General features: G+C 39.0%; 1 protein-coding gene across 2 annotated transcripts in view; it reads left to right on the plus strand.

Annotated features, from left to right (window-relative positions):
* itfg1 (integrin alpha FG-GAP repeat containing 1) overlaps nt 1-18,184 on the plus strand; it is a 149,392-nt gene that overhangs the window by 27,193 nt on the left and 104,015 nt on the right. For both annotated transcript variants that reach the window (XM_042427998.1, XM_042428083.1), the window contains exon 8: nt 9,423-9,504. In XM_042427998.1, coding sequence (XP_042283932.1) covers nt 9,423-9,504 — 82 coding nt within the window. The remainder of the gene's footprint in view (nt 1-9,422; nt 9,505-18,184) is intronic.

The following is an 18,184-nucleotide window of genomic DNA, read 5'->3' on the forward strand; positions in this document are numbered from 1 at the left end:
CTCTGCAACAGGAGACATGATCACTAAACATTACTTTGTACAAATCAGGTCATAGCTTTTTAGACTGTCGGTTCTCACATACTGTGTTGTATTATAATAGCACATCACATTACTGTATTAACATTTCTATTTTAACTAATACAACATATAACTTTACTTTTATAAATGCTAGTCTCAAGTTACCACAGCCCAGTGAAATGTAAAATTGCCAATCCCCAAATGGTATTAATATAAAATGAAGGATGGAAAGCAAAATACTTTCTCAGATTTAAGAGGATGAAACCAGCAAATATTTATTACGGTTAATGGATTATCAAAATAATAATTGGTTAGGGTTCCATCAATCAACTACTCAAACTTGATAAGTTGACTGATGAATTCAGCAAGGTGTATAAAATATCTATTTGAAAATGTTTCTTAATTTTCAGTAGAGCAGATGAAGACAGTTGATCATATATGCAGCAAGAGAACTATCTGAAAAGGTGTGTCCATGTTTTTTGGTGTGTGATCATGTGACCATTATAGTTAACAAATGACTGTTTCCCAAACTTTATAACTTTATATATGAACCAGTCGTATATAATAATAAATATGATAAATAAGTATATAAAATAATACATAATGAATAATAAGAAGAAGAAGAGTCAGTGTCCAGCTAGGCTATTGAAGTGTATATACCTGGTCTAATAGGCATGAACTAAGGGCCTTCAGTGTGGCCCCTCTGTTCATTTCCTTCATGTAACAAACAGATCTGCAAAGCTTTGGTGGGTCTAGGGCCTACAGGATTGGGCTGCAGGATTGTCGGCACTGCTGCAGGACTAGTTAATATTCTGGGAGAGCAGAGAGGGGAGACTGTGGCTCTGGGTTTTTTGTCGAAGGGGCCTATTTGAAATTCAGCAGGCCGAAGCACAAGCCGAACAGTAGTCTATCTTATCACAGTGAGGGGGAATAGGAGAAAAGAGAGAGGAGGAGGTAAGGAAAAAGAGAGAAACAGAGAGATATTGAAGGATTTGGCAGAGACAGAATGTGCGTGAGGGAAGAGAGAGACTTTGGGCCCTATCTTACACCCGGTGCAAAGCGGCGCCAAGCGCGACACAAATGTCTTTGCTAGTTAAAGACCGACACTGTTGTCATTTTCCCATCCAGTGCCCACGTTGTTTAAATAGCAAATGCACTTGCACCCATCTGAGCATCCATGGGCGTGTTGGTTTTAAAATGAGGTGTGGTAAGGCACATTGTTGACACATTGCTATCTTGAGGCAGCAGAAAGCGATTGCGCTACTGACCAACAAAAACCTGGTCTGAAGTCAATGGTGCAGTGTTTCTATGTTATTTTAAGGGAGCATTATCAAGATAGTAATATGCACCTACATAGGCGAGTGCACAACATGTGTGACTCTGCTTGTCACACACACATGGATGGACAGCAGCGCACAAACATGCAAAAGATTACAAATAAAAGGATTACAATGTGAAAGATTATTATTGTGTATATTTACATATTTTAAAAAATATGTCATAATGCTTAGTCCTAATATTTATCAGAATTAGCTAATAGCAGTAATGACAGGTTGTCTAATTATTTGACCAATCGTGGCCATACACGTAGGTATTTAAACAGACCCGTCAGGATGCGGGTGTCTGTTTAGACCCAGCAAACGGATTTCAACAAGGGATCAGACACGGATCGACTTCCCTGCTACATCAATACATGAGGACATGAGGAACACATGGGGGAATAAATGAGGTGAAAACAGTGATGAAATAAAGAACTCTGGACAGCTTCTAGGTTCAGGTTCAGAACCTTGGAGAGCTGACCAAGTCCTTACCACTGTGTGATGATTTTTTACATGAGTAAAATTAATGATTTTATTTTTAAACAATATTTAACAAATATTCTTTAACATTTTTGAGATTACAGTGATCAGGTTTCCATACTGTCAGCAAGCAATTACAACCCTGCTGACGTTACTGCATGACTGAATAAAATGATTTTAAAGAGAACCAAAGCTGTAATTAAAGAAATAAACCTTTTCAAAAAGACAAATGAACACAAATTTGCAACAAATTAACAAACAAGGTTATAAACTGGTGGTCTTCTTCCTCCTCGGGTTTGCAGGCGAGGAGCACCAGGAAGGGGCTGGCCACGGGAGGGTGTAGAGCAACAGGGGCCGATATTTTCATAATGGATCGTGCGCTTTCACTTCGTGCATGAGCAGATCCGTTTCCTTTGCAGAGAAGCGTTCCTTTTTACAACTTGGCAAATCCACCATTATAAAAAGTACAACCCTTTTGAACCATGTGCCTGGAGCTGTGACCACTTTTTCCTTAGTAGACCTAGCAAACGTGGATTTGGACACACCCTACATGCACTTCAGACCATGCGCCTAGACTTAATGCTCAAAGACAAAGGAAAAAGTAATTTTGATAGTTTTTGAAAGTAGGATAGAGGTTTTGGCTGATTTCTCAAACTATTGCATCTACTTGAATAAAAAGAACCAAACACTTGTATCAGATGATTATCTAATGATCAAAATGCAAAATAAAGAAAAGAATATAAACATAGTCTATTATTAAAGTAACACATTTTGAGGATTGTGCTGCCTCGGTGGCGGTCTGCACTCTCACTGTCCTTATTAAAGAAACCTTTGTTGGCCATAAAGTAAATGTAAAAATGCAGTATATTTTGCTTATAGATGGCAGTTGGAGTGTTGCTTTGCTTCAGTAAAAATAGGAAGTCATTTAGCATCAGAGGTTTGTTTTATCTATGTAAGGAAACAGAGGTTATCTTTTAAAGCTCATAACAAGCCTGCTAGAAAATACGGTATGTAATCATTCTGATAGCGGATCTGTCTCCCCGACTTTGTGTGAAGCATTCTTTTGTTTTGCTTTGTGTCATTTATTCATTGTAATGAATTCATCATTCGAGCTTTTATTGGCCAGTTCCTTTGTAGGAAGGGTCAGTATCTCAGTCTTTGTCATTTTGTACGCTGTGCCAAGTTCCAGTTGATAAAGCGTCATTGTTTGGTGAAACAATGACGCTTGGTGGATCTTTGAAATCCTGTTGGAAAACAGTGTAGAGCAAGGGACTGGGAGCAAGGCAAAGTGGACATACACACACACACACACACACACACACACACAAAGCAACAGACAATGAGTTTGAGCCTTGTCAGTAGAAAAATCGAAAGGTCCTCTGCAGTCGTATCACTACATCTCATTTTCTTCCTCAGTTCAAAAAGTAGTCTAGTCCTACCCTTTCATCTTACCACCCTCTCTCTAGTTTTTCTGTTCCTGTCCATCTCACTGATGCACACACGTATAGTACAGACACAAACAAGCGCTCACATCCACACACACCTACTGTCCATCTAAAGACACGTGGCATTGCCATGGATACACACACACACATATACACACAAACACCAACCCCTGTTAATCCCAACATGGTCTTCGGTTCAATGTAGCTGCATCTATCGGTCACAGGCCAGCAAACTCTTCTTTCTCCAGCACTCTGTTTTAATTACTTTTCTCTGTTTTCTCTCCCTCTAAGTCTCCTTCCATCCCTCCTCATTCCTCTGTTTCCCTGCGATTACACAAGAGAAGGCAGTCACAGAGGAAAGGGAGGGAGGGAGGGAGGGGGGGGGGGGGGCAACAAGCTGTGGAGATGAGTGAAGAGAGGTGTTTTCATTGGCCAGCATGTAGAGCCAAGGGGTTTTAAAGGTCAATTCTGTAACTGGTGATATAATAATTTAGTTTGTTGGTGAGGGGAAATTCTGATTTTCTGCACACACACCTCTGATTACACACACACACACTCACACACACATATCAACATACTGCACTTACAAAAACACAAATGCATTTGGATACCCAACCCACACACTGTTTACCACTCTATCATCTATGACATCCTGCAGATTCTGTAAGCAAAGGAGAAAATATACATCAGTGACTCGCAAAGCATACAGGAGCAAGATGTCAATTTACATCGAAGATCAAAACAAATGTTGTAGTTACATTTACGCTAAGCTAAGCTCTCGTCTTTTTTTTTTTAAGGAAACAATGAAATGGCCACCTGCACAATAGCTCATTTCATGCTTATTTGTCATAACAATTACAAATGTTTCCTCCAGTCTTAAAAGCATAATATGCAAATAATAGAGTAGTCCCATTAGGCTTACATATTGTAGGCCTTACTTTTATAGAGGTGGCATATTATCATAATTTTGCTTAGAAAAAATATTTAAATTTGTTGTTTTTTATATATTTATATAGATAGATAGATAGATCATCAGGATCAGCTGGTTGAAATTCACCAGCTGTGCATTCTGTATCTGTGTATGAGATGTAACAAACCACTGCAGTTTAGTATTCATTGCAAAAATGGTGAACACAACAGTGGAAATGTTACTTTTTGCTTTCAAAAGCTATAATGTGTTATTGTGTCTTTTAGTGTCTTTCTCATGCATTTTGCTTTAAATTCAGAGAACAGTAAACATCAGTTTATCCTGGCTATTATAACCACATATTAAATACACTGTATGTCTGCAGTCTCACTCACACACACACACTTTGAGTGGATCCAGCCCTTAATCCCAGTGTTCCCAGCACAAAAATCAATTAACCCAAATGGCATGCACCACTACATAAAACTTCACCATTCATTCATGTTTGCCTACATTTGCATCAATTCTGCACCTTATTCATTCATTTAGTTGTTTTTAGGAAGGATAGAAATCCCAGGTTTTCACCAAGATAGACGCACTCTCCTGCAATATTTTGTGTAGTAAAATGTATTTACTGCTACAACTTTGCATATGTCATTCCAATACACTATTTGGTGAGGTGTGTGTGAGTGTGTGTGTGTGTGTGTGTGTGTGTGTGATCCATGTGTTGGGAGTGATGTGAACAGAAGGGAAGAATAATAACAAGACCTGTAATCCTTTCATCTTCACACATCAATCAACTGTTCTCAAACCGACACACACACACACACACACACACACACACACACACACACACACACAGAGTTTTAATCATGACATCTTGCAATCAGGCAAGCGGCACCAGTCAATCACACTAGCTAAGATCTCATCCTCAACAAACACACAGTCAACACCCTATTGCCACATCTGTTGATGATTGTGTGTGTGTGTGTGTGTGTGTGTGTGTGTGTGTGTGATTGGAAGCTTTTGATCTAATTGACATGAACTGAATCTAGGCTTTTGAAGAGATCAGCTTCAAAGTGTGTAATTTTCTTTTTCATGGGTCAGTTGAACATACATGCATGCTTTTTAGGAAGCAGAGCAGTATTACATAGATTCCTCTCTGTTCGATTCAGCAGAAATTATGCATTAATTATATGAGAAGACACTACAAAGCATCTAGATCAATATAACTAGTATGAAACTCAAAACATTATCTCTCTCTCTCTCTCTCTCTCTCTCTCTCTCTATATATATATATATATATATATATATATATATATATATATGGTTACTAGCAGTGATAGCTTGAATGTAGGGCTGATGTACTCAGCCAATTTAAATCCACTAAATAAATGTCTCTACATTTCTGCCTTCAAAGCGTCGGAGCATAATTTGTGTGCCGTACGTTACTGAAAGGAAAGCAGTAATACCGGGCTGAATTTACTGACGGCTTGTGCCTGTGTAATGTCCACACAGCGTAAAAAAACAACTCACCTGCAGCTCTCCACTGAAGCTTTTCAGGAGACATCACATGATTAAGTGCTATGTTTGAAAGCTTTGATATTTAACACTGCAGAGTGTATTTATGATTTGGTCAGCGTATCTACCGGGCATTCATTTTTCAAGCGCCATTCTACTGCAAATAATTCACTTAAATAGTTTTTTTTTAGGGTTTCCATGTTGATCTGAAACTCAAACGTCAGCAGCGTTTAGGCACTGCAGGATTAGCAGAGGCTGCAAATAAAACAAATGAATCATTGTGACATTCATAAATAATCGTTCATTTACTATATTAAGTGCAACTCTTGCTCCGGCTTTACTGCAGAAGCTGTTAAAATAAGATTGTGAAAATCAAGATAGCTGTTGGAAGCCTTGAAGTAATTATCCTTCAATTCATTTTATAAGTTCTTTGGTCAAATTTACTTTCCCTTTCTTTTTGTGTTTTCTGGCTGTGTGTATGTGTTATATATGTGTGTAAGCTTTGGCACTGTGTGTTTAAAGGTATACATCATATAGTGGGTTCATTCCTTATTCAGTCAGGATGACTGTTGCTACTCAAACTAACTTCCCAGACACTATTTATTCCCAATAAAGTGCCCTTGCTTCTTCTAGAAACATAAAACATATATTTTACAACTGAGATCTTTCCCCTCCATAAAAACCTACCTGGCTCCAGATTGTAAAAACGCTTACTAATATTCAGGTTGTGATGTTGCAATCGTCTGCACCATATTCTTAGATGGCTAGTTTTATAGAAACCTATTCAGATGTCAAAATATTGATGTACTAACTGACCTTAAGAGAACTTCAGGCAATGCCGTCATATCTACAGACCCATCAGACTGGCAGCACCATTCATTAGTGTCTTAATCTAAATGTCCCAGTTGAATGTGAGACTATGAGTACGAGACCGCCATTATGATGCGTGGACACTCGCTATAAGAGATGTCTGAAGGAATTAGGCCCACAACACCTTTAGGAGGCTAAATAACTATTCCTGACATTTCATAACTCCCCCCGCCTCCATGGTAAAGTGCCTGCTGACTGAAGTTGTCATGTTTACTGGGATACTTGAACAGAACGCAGCCATCAATAATGTTATTAATGGCACCTGTATTTTCCTACTGTAAGTCAAAGTGTCTGCTGTGAAAAAAGACCTGTCGCTGAGATTTTTTTTAACCTTTCTACCAAAGTAGTGTCATTTCACTACAGTTACAGTCACATACTGCCATTAGCAACAATCAAACTGCTTTTGACAAATAGTTCAAGTGATAGAAAATTATGTAAGATGTTTTTTTTAATATGTGCAGAAGATCCAGCACAGTCAACTTATTGACCACCAAAGTACAGTAAGCTTTGAGTTGGTATTGTTAGTCACGTTCACTTGAAAAAACGTTTTGTCTAAGCAAGGACTTCCCTCTGCCGTTAATCGTAGAGCATGTTGGCAACATCACATTCATGTGTTGTTGTGGTATTTCCCTCTACACAGAAAATCAATACCACAGAGAGTGTGTTGCATTACAATGTCAGTGTTGCGGGCATCTGTCCATTGTTGTTGTATCTGTAATAGTGAGCAGCAACTGACATTTACTGATATGAAAATGTTAGCGTTTATAAGTAAGTAATGTTGAATATTGGTTTTCATATTCCTGTAGTATACTGTGACTCTGTTATATTTCATTCAAAAGACATTAAGTAGAATTTGAATGACATCAGCATTTACTCTAATGAATTTGTTGTATTACTTTGTGATGATTGAATATTAGACAATGTAGTTGCTGATATGCAGTAACTATCTTTGGCTTAGTGTCTTTTTTTATATCTGTCTTAATTTCTACTTCTCTCTTTCTCTGTCAGTTTATTTTGATTGTGTAAATGTAATAGTGATAGAAACGGGTAGCCTTTGCCTACTGTTTATAAAATATTAACAAAATAACATAATAAAATCATTGTGTTAACATGAACAGCAGATTAAAGAGATATTTGGTGTGAACACAATAGCAGCTACAGTATTTAACCACACATAGCCTCAGACACACACGCACACACAGTTATACATAATGTATATGTGGCTCTCTGTGACTCAGTCATTGTATCTGTCTCACTCTCTCTCTCTGTCTCTCTCTTTCTCATAAATCACTAATGCTGGTATCAGCAGGCAACAGTTTCCCACTGCACACAATCACATCTGCGCTTACATGCACACACACACACACACCTATCTCTTTCCCCCAACTAATATGCTTATCTCTCTTCATTCTTACATGCCCTCTGTAAAGGGCACCAAACACCGATGGCGTTCGATGTGCTTAAAAACACCTGCATCCACTGTGTAATGCATGCCCACATACAGGCAGCATCAAGACACATGCAAACAACCACACGTCATGTCAGGATATGCTGCAGAACCATTTCCCTTAGAAAAGCAACAGTGTGCTGCCATTATGGGTGTACCAGACAACTAAATGGATTAGGATTGAAATAATTAGTCGATTAATCAATACATTTGCATCAACTTTGGTAATCGATAAATTGTCTTTTTTTTTCTTTTTTCTTTTTTTTGAGCTAAAGTGCCAAACATTTGATGGTTCCAGCTTCTTAAATGTGAGGATTTGCTCCTTCCCTCACACATTATAATATATTGAATATCTTTTGGATTTGCATGTTATTTGCATTAACAAAGCAGTTTGAACTTGTCTCCTTGTCTAAAATTCCTAAAATCGCTGCTAAACTGATTAGTTGATTACTTAGTTTAATGACAGAAAATTATTTGGCAATTATTTTGATAATAAATTAATTGTTTAAGTGAATTTGTGAAGCAAAAGGTGAAACATTTACTGGTTTCAGATTCTCAAACGTGAATTGCTGCTTTACTGTTGGTTAGACATTTTGAAAATGTCACCTTGGGCTCTGGGAACTTGTAATGTAGTACTGTTTGAGATTGTACAGGTTAAACAATTAATCAAACAGTAAAAATCATAATATAAAATAAAATAACTAAATCACTTGTGTGTTAGCTAACATCATGTAAATTAACACCAAATGAATTGGTTTTGAACATACATATGCTTTGCTAACTTCTCATAGGGTTCTCTGTAGTGAAAAACAAAATAGTCTTTTTTTATCATCAGATTTTGTTTCAGTTTTTTCCCTTTTTGGGGCATTTTTTCTGATATTTAATCTGCAAATGTATCACTGAGTGTTCTCATTTAGTGTTTAAATGATTTGAAACTGCCCATATATACTTCTACTGTGAATATAGTGGCTATTTATAACCTGGTAGCTGTAGTGTTCCAGCATCTGCTAGAAAATATAAGTATGCAAATATGCAGCTCGTGACAGTGAAGTGCTCGCTTGTGTTCACTCCTCATGTTTATGCACATACACAGTTATACACAAAAGCCATCCTTTGTGACTCCTTCCCCATGGACCATTGAATGCCCCTTGAACCTTGTTCCTGTAAAGAAAATGTACAGAGCCAGCATGTTAACCGTTAAACCCCTGCCCTCTGTCTCTATGTTTCACACTAGATGAACTGGATCTGTGACATTATACACCACATTTACTGAATAGAAAACAGCATCTCACAGTCCAATAGTTGCAATATGTACATATGAGCATTTATAAAGCTGCATAATGCCTCTCTCACCCTTCTTTTCTCTCTCCCTCTCTCTCTCTCTCTCTCTGGCTACCTAATGGTCGTTCTCTCAGGACGGGAACTTCAGCAAGGCAGACATCTTTCCAGCAGGCGCACCAGCCGAGAACGTCGGACAGTCATCCTTTGTTGATTTCGGTGAGAGTGACAGAGATTTGTCATTTGCTGTCAGTTTTGACATACCTGAAGTGTGTGTGTGTGTGAGTGAGTGAGTGAGTGAGTGAGTGAGTGAGTGAGTGAGTAACAGAGAGATCCTTTTTATACCATCCATGTATGGCGGGGATCTGGATTGTAATTGGACAGTGAAAATGTACTTAATGTATACTAACTCACTAAAGATGCTTAGAAACCTCTGAAAGTGGTCTGACTTGTACTGGACCAGATTGTACTCAATCGTTTAAGTGTTCCGACCCGTGTGTGTGTGTGTGTGTGTGTGTGTGTGTGTGTGTGTGTGTGTGTGTGTGTGTTTGTGTGTTTGTGTGTTTGTGTGTTTGTGTGTTTGTGGCAGATCCATTCCTCTCTAAGTCCTTTAAGCTCCCTCTGCATTTAAAGCTGTGTAGCTTCAAAGTCTCCCAAATAGGACTGTCTGGTCTTTTTGGCTTTGGCATTTTCACTACAGTGCTCTCATCACATAACTTTCTTTCCTATATATACACACACACACACACACACACACACACACACACAAACACAGACACACACACACACATAAACACACACCACAAATGCTCACCCTTCACCAGACAGGCTAATCTCATGTGTGCATAGCGGTTACAGACACACACTTCCTCACAACTCACACTCAGTCCCACATAGAGCCAGATTTTTGGGGACATCTTATCCCCTTGAACAATCTTGGCCAGCAGTATTCATTGTTCAGCTCAGCTTTTTTACATTTATCCTCAGCAAATCTCCGCCGGCTCTCTAATCTCCAGGCTGCAGCCTGTGCACCACAAAGTGGCCCCTGGTCGCTCTTGTCCAAGCAGCCACCTCAGCCAGCGGACTTGGAGAGGTGTGCTGGCTTCTTATTCTTGCTTTTGAAGGTAAATGCTTCTCAGATTATCAGTCCGATGCTATATAACAGTCTAGTAAAACGATGATATATCTGGATAGAAACACCGAAAGAGTAAATACTCTTCCTGTTAAGTAGTATCACTTAAGTGGTAAGTGGTGCTGAAAAATGTGTCATACCTCCAGTCGCTATAATGTAGCTGGTCAGGTGACATAAGTGCAAGACCGGCTGTCATGAGCACTTCCCAGTGTGAATGTGAAGAACTTTGATTTAGAAACTCTAAGCGCATGCTCTGCAGTTGGCTGTCCCTAGATGAATAAATAGTCCTCCAGAGCTTAAAGCCAGATGTAAGCTATTCTTAGCTTTAAAATGCTAATCTGAAAGATTTTTATTTGTTTTACTTTGTGTCCATTTTTGGTGCTTAGCAGTAATCTCTGCACTGGAGTGTTTTTTTTTTTTTTTTTTCACAGCACTTCTCAGAAACCACTTACACATCTACCATCATATATTGTTACTTGCAGCAATGGCCCCTGAGAGAAGGAGGTTTGTGCACATTTTGAGTGGTACCAGTAATTCAGTAGCAGCAACATGGGGCAGCTTGATGTCTAGAGGGGAAACGCTGCAATGTGTCCACTCATGTGACTCTTTTTCCTTGGATTTTCTGTCTGCTTCTTCATGCCGATGGCACATTTTTTTACGGTGTATCGATTCTGAACAACCCAAACCTAAACGCATCACGTCCTCTCAGGGGAAGGCCAGACAGCGATTATTAACATTAATCTGCAATTCAAAGCTATAGACTTTGATCTGTATGGAAATGGTATAACTTTCATTATTTGATATGAAATATAGTTTCTTACCACAGAATGTTAATAGCAAAGTGATCATGAAAATTTCAGACCATTTTATTTTATCATTTTGTCTGTGTGACCTTATCACTCAGTTTGAGCTATATGCTGTCATTAGCTGCGTAATGTTGATGCGTTTTTAATTAACATTCGGGCTCGTGTGGCACATGAGCACACACAGACACACACAAGCATGCACACGGAGCTTCACACTGATAAACACATCCTTATTGGCAAGATTAATCTGTTAATCTCATTGCAGCTAGGGGTGTCCATCAAATATTTAGTGAACAAACTTCCCCTTCCCAAATTGGCAATAATTTATGAGCCAGAGGGGAAATGACCTATATGCTTTGGATGTGAGTGCGTGCACGAGGGAGTCTGTGTGACAGTGTGTGTTTGTGTAATTTGCCAGCGAGAGTTGCTCGCGTGTATTTAATTCATCATCTCTGGGGGCGGTGACCTTTTTTTTTTTTTTTTTTTTTTGTTCAAATCTCAAGCTTATCTCGACAAAAACTTTTTCATTTCTTTAATCTTTTTCTATCTTTTCCCCCCTTCCTCCTTCGGCTCGGAAATGTCACTTGGAGACGCTGCCCTCGTTAGCTGGGGATTGAAGCCTTTGAGGGTCACGCTTCTAATAATCTTCCAAATTCAGGGAGAGAGATGCCTTGCAGGATGTAACGTCTCTTTTTTTTTTTTTTTTTTTTTTTTTGGTCCCGTTTTGTCTGCTTCAGTCAGCCCCTCCTCGGCTGTCGCTGTCTATCTTCATTTCTCTTGATCTAGTGTATATCTCCTATCTACCGCTCACTCACTTTCCACACTCGTTTTCATTCTCCTCCCTCTATTCTTCATGTAAACAGCTTTGCTGCAGGTGTCGCTGGATCATTATTCCACTGTTGGAGGAGGGCTGTATAATGACCCACTCTTACTTTTTCTCTTTCTAGGATGTTGAGTATTCATTAAAGCCCTTCTTTTCACTATTTACTTTCCTAAAAAGATACTTAATTAGTCATGTTACTTCACGATAAATAGAACAATAATGTCTAACACTGTTTAAAGAAATGATTATAGGGTATAAAAAGCAGTAGTTTAATAGGCAATTACAATTGGTGCTTGATTTTCTCCACACACTGATTAAAATAATATTAGATTTTGAGTTAACCACACTTGCCACTCTGTGATTCGTAGTCCTGTTCTGTCTTTCTCTGTATCTCTAACTCTCATATTGTCAGGCAGAGAGAGAAGGAGATCATCTGTGCCAACGAGAACACAGTTAGGATTTGTTATAAAATCAGTGGGGCTGAATGGGAGTCTGTATGAGTAAGAAAAGATTGGCTCTGAAAAGGCATACACACAAAACAGAAAGAAAAGCTGCACTCTTAAGTAAAAACTCTTTAAATATTTTAATGCTACATATCCAAAATGGATGTATTTCAGCCCGAAGTCAGCAGTGTTCTTTTTTCAATTCCGCTGTCGTTCACACTCATGCACAGGTGAATACAGATGTGATACCGTAGTCCCTTCCACTCAGTGCTCACTTTATGGGTAAGTTGCCAAAGAGGTCATGTACAAGTCAAGTATTCAATGCTCAGGTCTATGTGTTGAAGTAATCTATTCAAGAAGAAATTTAAAAGGGCATACATTAAATCAGGGGGGCACATTAAAAGCTAGTTTCTTGCTTCTAATGATGAATCTGTCATTTTATTCAAATAACATTCTTACATTTAAGGGCTTCTGAAGTGGATTTATGTTTCAAAGTACACCAAATAAAGCTCAAGAAAATGTGAAACTAACTTTCATCAAAGAATCTGCATTGCATTTTTCTTTTTTTTTTCAAACACTTGACTAGCACAGCTCAGTGTTTTATGGCTACCAGTGCAGTGCAATTCATAAGCTGCTGATAAATGTTTAACATTCTTTCTGGCATCAAATCTACATAGTTAACCAATCAGATACATATTTAGAGTAACATTGAAAAGACAGCCTGTGTAACTGTTTATTAGGTTACATTAAATGATACAGGTGTTGCTTTTTGTGTCCCTATTCTTTACTTACCGACTTAATTTGTCTTCCTCCACTGTAACAGCCCATCTCTGATAATACTATTATCATTCAGTGTTTGTCTCTCTGTGTGTGGCCATCTTACAAGCTGATCTGACCGGCTTCTCTCCAGGCTAATTAAAGAACACGTGTTGGCTTTACTGAAAAACCTTGAGTGTGTGACTGCAGGGAGGCAAATGAAAGAGATGAGAGAGAGCGAGGTGGTGGGAGGGGGGGCATGATGGCACATTTCAAGGATGACATGAAGTGAGATAGAAAAGAGGATAAAAATATGAAGATCTGCCTAGGTGGACGGTCTAGAGAGGGAAGGGGGAGGGAAAGGTGGCAGGGAGGATAATGAAGCAATGAATGGAAAGAGGAGGAGAGGAGAGGATGAGATAGAGCAGAGAGCAGCATTGCATCCCTGTGTGATCTGGAGTGGGAATTATTTCCATCACATTGTCAATTCCCACTCTTTCTACCTCAGTCTGTCTCTATGTCCCTCTACATTTTTCTCTACATCCTTAGCTCTGTGTCCACCTTCCTCCACCTGTTCTTTATTCTGTCTTTTTCTCTGCCTCTTTCAATTTTTCTTTTTTTGTCGGAAATGTCAAATGATACATGATCATAATTCTAAAACATAGAATAAAAAATAGAATTGACACTGACTGACAGACACTGACTGCTAAGTGTAAGCAGTAAAAGTCACCTATTGCATATCAAATTTTTGCAGGCTGTTATATTCAGTGCTGCCAGGCTGCAGCTTTCCTTCTTCCTCCCAGCAAAATATAGAGTTGAGTTTTATCTGGGAGCTCATCTGGAAAAGCTCATTTAGTAAGCTGCAGCAGCTTCAGATTTTTAAAAAAATCTCTTTCCATATAGTTCTCACATATTTAGGAAATTACATTCATAATACACCAGTCATGAATCCTGTCATAAAACTTGCTACATATATTTAAGGACCCTGGAGGATTAATCCTAATGACTTGGTGATCCTCTGACATTTCCTGTAGTACCATCAGCAGATCAATGTTTTCAAATGTTTTGTGGAAGATCTCAACAACTTACCAAGAAAATTTTTAACTGACCTTCATGGTTCCCAGAGGATGAATTGTAACAACTTGAATATCTTGATCCCCTGACCTCTCATTTAACCATCATCAGGTCATAACTTCTGTGTGTTTAATATTTTGGTTTATAACCAAATGCCCGCAAAACTAATGATATTCCCATCAGACTCAGCTGTACTTTGTGTTTAGTGCTAATTAGCAAATGTTAGCATGCTAACACCCTGAACTAAGATGATAAGCATGAAAAAAATATCCCTGCTAAAGATCAACATGCTAGCATTGTCATTGTGAAGATGTTAGCATGCTGATAGTAGCTTTTACTGCTCAAAACACTGCTGTGGCTGTAAGTACAGTCTCACAGAGCCGCTAGAATGACTGTACTCTCTCTTCTCACTGTTTACTGGACAACAGAAAAATCTATCCAAAAGTCACTCTTATAAATACACTGATGTTGTATTTCAACCTGGCTCGCCTGTGTTACCAACACTGGCTGTAGTGCTGAACATGTGATGACCTTTAATGTAACATTTAACAGATTTAAGATTCAAAAATACGGATTACTTTTTATTTGAAATGGAGATGTTTGTTAAGACAAAGGACAGCTTCTTCAGAGTCAACAAACCTGTTTCTCTTTCCCTTTGTGCCACTAATATCTCAGATTCAAGACTGTTATATATTTTACCCATTTATTCAATATCTGTCTTCTACCGGCAGCACACATTGTCTAATCCTGAAGTGTGTGTGTGTGCACATATCTATGTGCTTGTGTACATGTATGTCCATAGAGGCATACGGGGATCTGTCCACACGTCCATGTTTGTGTGTGGGTGATTCTGTTTCCAGCAGTAGACTCTTAATAGATGCACAGCATATGCCAGACAAAACAGGCCCATCTGCCTTATCACTGAGGTAATTGCATTTTTCAAAGTGACAGCGGCCAATGCATAATTCATCATTAGGTAAAGCACAACGAAGTCCCACAACCAAGTGTGTCAGCTAGCTTCACTGCAGGTAGGATGGAGGGGGGCTACTCTGCAACCAGCGACTCACTAAGATAGGGAGATTTAAGAGACAGCGAGGAGAGAATGTGTTTGGAAGTGATATTTAAAATCGGAGAGGCTGTCATCATGCTGTGTGTGTATGTCTGTCTGAGTGTGCGTGCGTGCGTGTGTGTGTGTGTGTGTGTGTGTGTGTGTGTTTGTATGTACTTGCAGGTAAGTCAGCATGTTAACAGGACAGCCTATTTCTCTCTCCTCTCCCCTCAGGCGTTCTTTCTCCACTCATCTTATTATATTGTGTTACATTCAACCTCTCCCCCTCTCCTCCTTTTCTGTCTGCCTCATTCTCCCCTCAACCACTGCATACCTCTCTCACTATTTTTTTTTTACCTTCCTTTTGTGTTTTCTTGTGTTTCACTGGCTGTCTTGTCATGTTTTCAACCAGTCTACTCTGCTTTCTCACTCACTTTGCTTTTTCAGTCTCACATTCTTCATCACTTTCTCTCTCACTCACTGGCTCTTGCAGACCTGTACTTGTGAACACAAAAAACAACTCTGGTAACGGAGTGCTGCTATGGTGGTTAAGATCAGAGCGGGTTGCGTAAGCAGTATCACGTAACAGTATACATCTGCATTTATGTGAAAGACATCCCTCTAGACCATATTAATGAAGAAAAATGTGGCAAATGGGAAAAAATAAAATCTCCTAATCAAGCACCATTTTGTGATATCCCTTGCATTTAGAAATATTCCAATCCAGATGCAAATGATCAAGTCTCCTGGGTTTACAGTTTCCAAGTTCAGATATTAATTTGCACATTTTAATATGCAATTTGATGCAAATTGCAAAGTACATCTGACACAAAAGTGTCCTTCATTGAAGGTAAAACCTGCATCTCCTCTTCCTTGTTCCAATATCGGCTGCGCAGTAATAATGCGTAAGTAGTACTCTCAATTATAAAAACCCACCCATAGCAATCTACACACTAATTAGCACTTTATATTTGAATTAATTTTAAAACATTAGAGTGTTGCACATGTTCCAAGTGTTGTTATTGCAAGAGGAATCCATGACTTCCATTTTGTTTTAGCACCAGCGACTTAAGTGCTCCTGCAGTGTCTGTATGGTTTTTGTATTATTTCTGCATTCTTTTGTTTATCTGCTTTTTACCGACGGTCCACTCAGACTGGAGCCATGCTAAATTTGATTGTAACCTAAAATGAGTTAGACAAACATAGACAAAAGTATATAGTGTAACAATTTGGATTGCTGTTTTATAATGCATGTTGTATCAACTTTTTCTAACCAAAAAAGTTTGCAGTGTGAATGCATTTGTAGTCAGTAATATGAATTATGGTAAATTTCTTTTAAAACAAATATGACCTTCACTCAGGCTCTGAACTGTTTTGTTTGCAAGCATCTACAGTATGTATTCTTTCTTCTAAACCTGGGTTTTTATGACTCTCTGTCCTCCCCAAGGATGAGACCTTTGTGAGATTCCTCCCCCTCTATTACACCTTCAGCACACACACTTGCAATACACAGGTACAGTGAGACACACAAAGCTCCATCATGTCATAGAGTTTGTAATGAAACACAGGCTTCTGGCAGTTTGTGTGTGTGCGTTTGTGCAAATTGTGATTTGCATTGTTATTGGCGCTCCATTGTACTCTATGAATGCCAATGTGTCACAATGCATATTAGCTTAGTCTGTATATTCACTCATAGTCTCTCTCTCGTGTTGTTGTCCTTACCTGATTTTTTTTTCTGTTTTCCCTCCTCTCCTCTGCCCCGTCCTTCCCAGACCTCTCCCTCTCAACACCACCTTCTCCGTTTCAACCCCTTTACCTGCAGTTTCCTCCCTCTGCGACTCTCTCAGCCAATCTCCATCACACCACGAGTCATCAGCGGGAGGGCAAGATGAAAAGCAGGAGGGAGGGAAGGAGGGAGGGTGAATAAAGAGGAGGAAAGGCGGACAGAGAAAAGGAGGCATTAAGACTAGAAGGGAGTAATAGAAGGAGGGGAAGAGAATGACTGACAGAAGTGAGCGAGAAGAGGAGAAAGAGAGAGCGAGGGGAGGAGATGGGTGAAGGAGAGCATAACGGGAATAAGAGAGACAGATGAAAAGATAGATGAAAGAATGTATTCATGGTGGAAAGGCGAGGTGGGACAGAGGGAGGAAACGTTAGAGCATTAGAATGTGTGTGTGTGTGTGTCTGGCAGAACTGACAGTAAGTACAAGTGCGAGTGACAACCTGTGCAGGACTGAATTAACACTCATTCTGTCTCTCTCTATCTCTGCCTGTTTCTCTGTTTCTCTCCTCACAGTATCTCATCATCTACACATCTCTGTCTCTTACCTCCACAGCAAAAAATGTTCAAATGGTGCATTTGATGCCTCATTTTATTGTTTGTTTCCATCATAGCCACAGTAATGTAACTAATTAGAAAGTGTTGCCTACATATTCTAAATATTTTGCATCAAAAGATATCACTGTATGCCAACTATTACAGTATGTCTTGGAGTAGATATTTGCAGCATGCCTGCAGCCTCTAATTGATGCTCTTTAGAATTTAGACAGATCAGGAGTCAGGAAAGTCATATCGAAACAGTTGAAATATTGCACTTTCATAAAATTGGACAAATTTAGAGAGACAAATCATTAAAGAATTGTCAAAAATCATGCAGTCGAGGCCAAGATATCCTGACCTTTAATCACACTACGGGTCAAACTCCGAAATCTCTTGATCCTACACTTCCCATAATACAGTTTGATAGCATCTTTCCCTCCACACCCCAGTTTGTATCACAGTCCTTCAGTTAAACCCCCAGTCAAGTAAGTAGAACT

This window comes from Thunnus maccoyii, chromosome 1 (genome assembly GCF_910596095.1).
Source record: "Thunnus maccoyii chromosome 1, fThuMac1.1, whole genome shotgun sequence".
Taxonomy (NCBI): Eukaryota; Metazoa; Chordata; class Actinopteri; order Scombriformes; family Scombridae; genus Thunnus; species Thunnus maccoyii.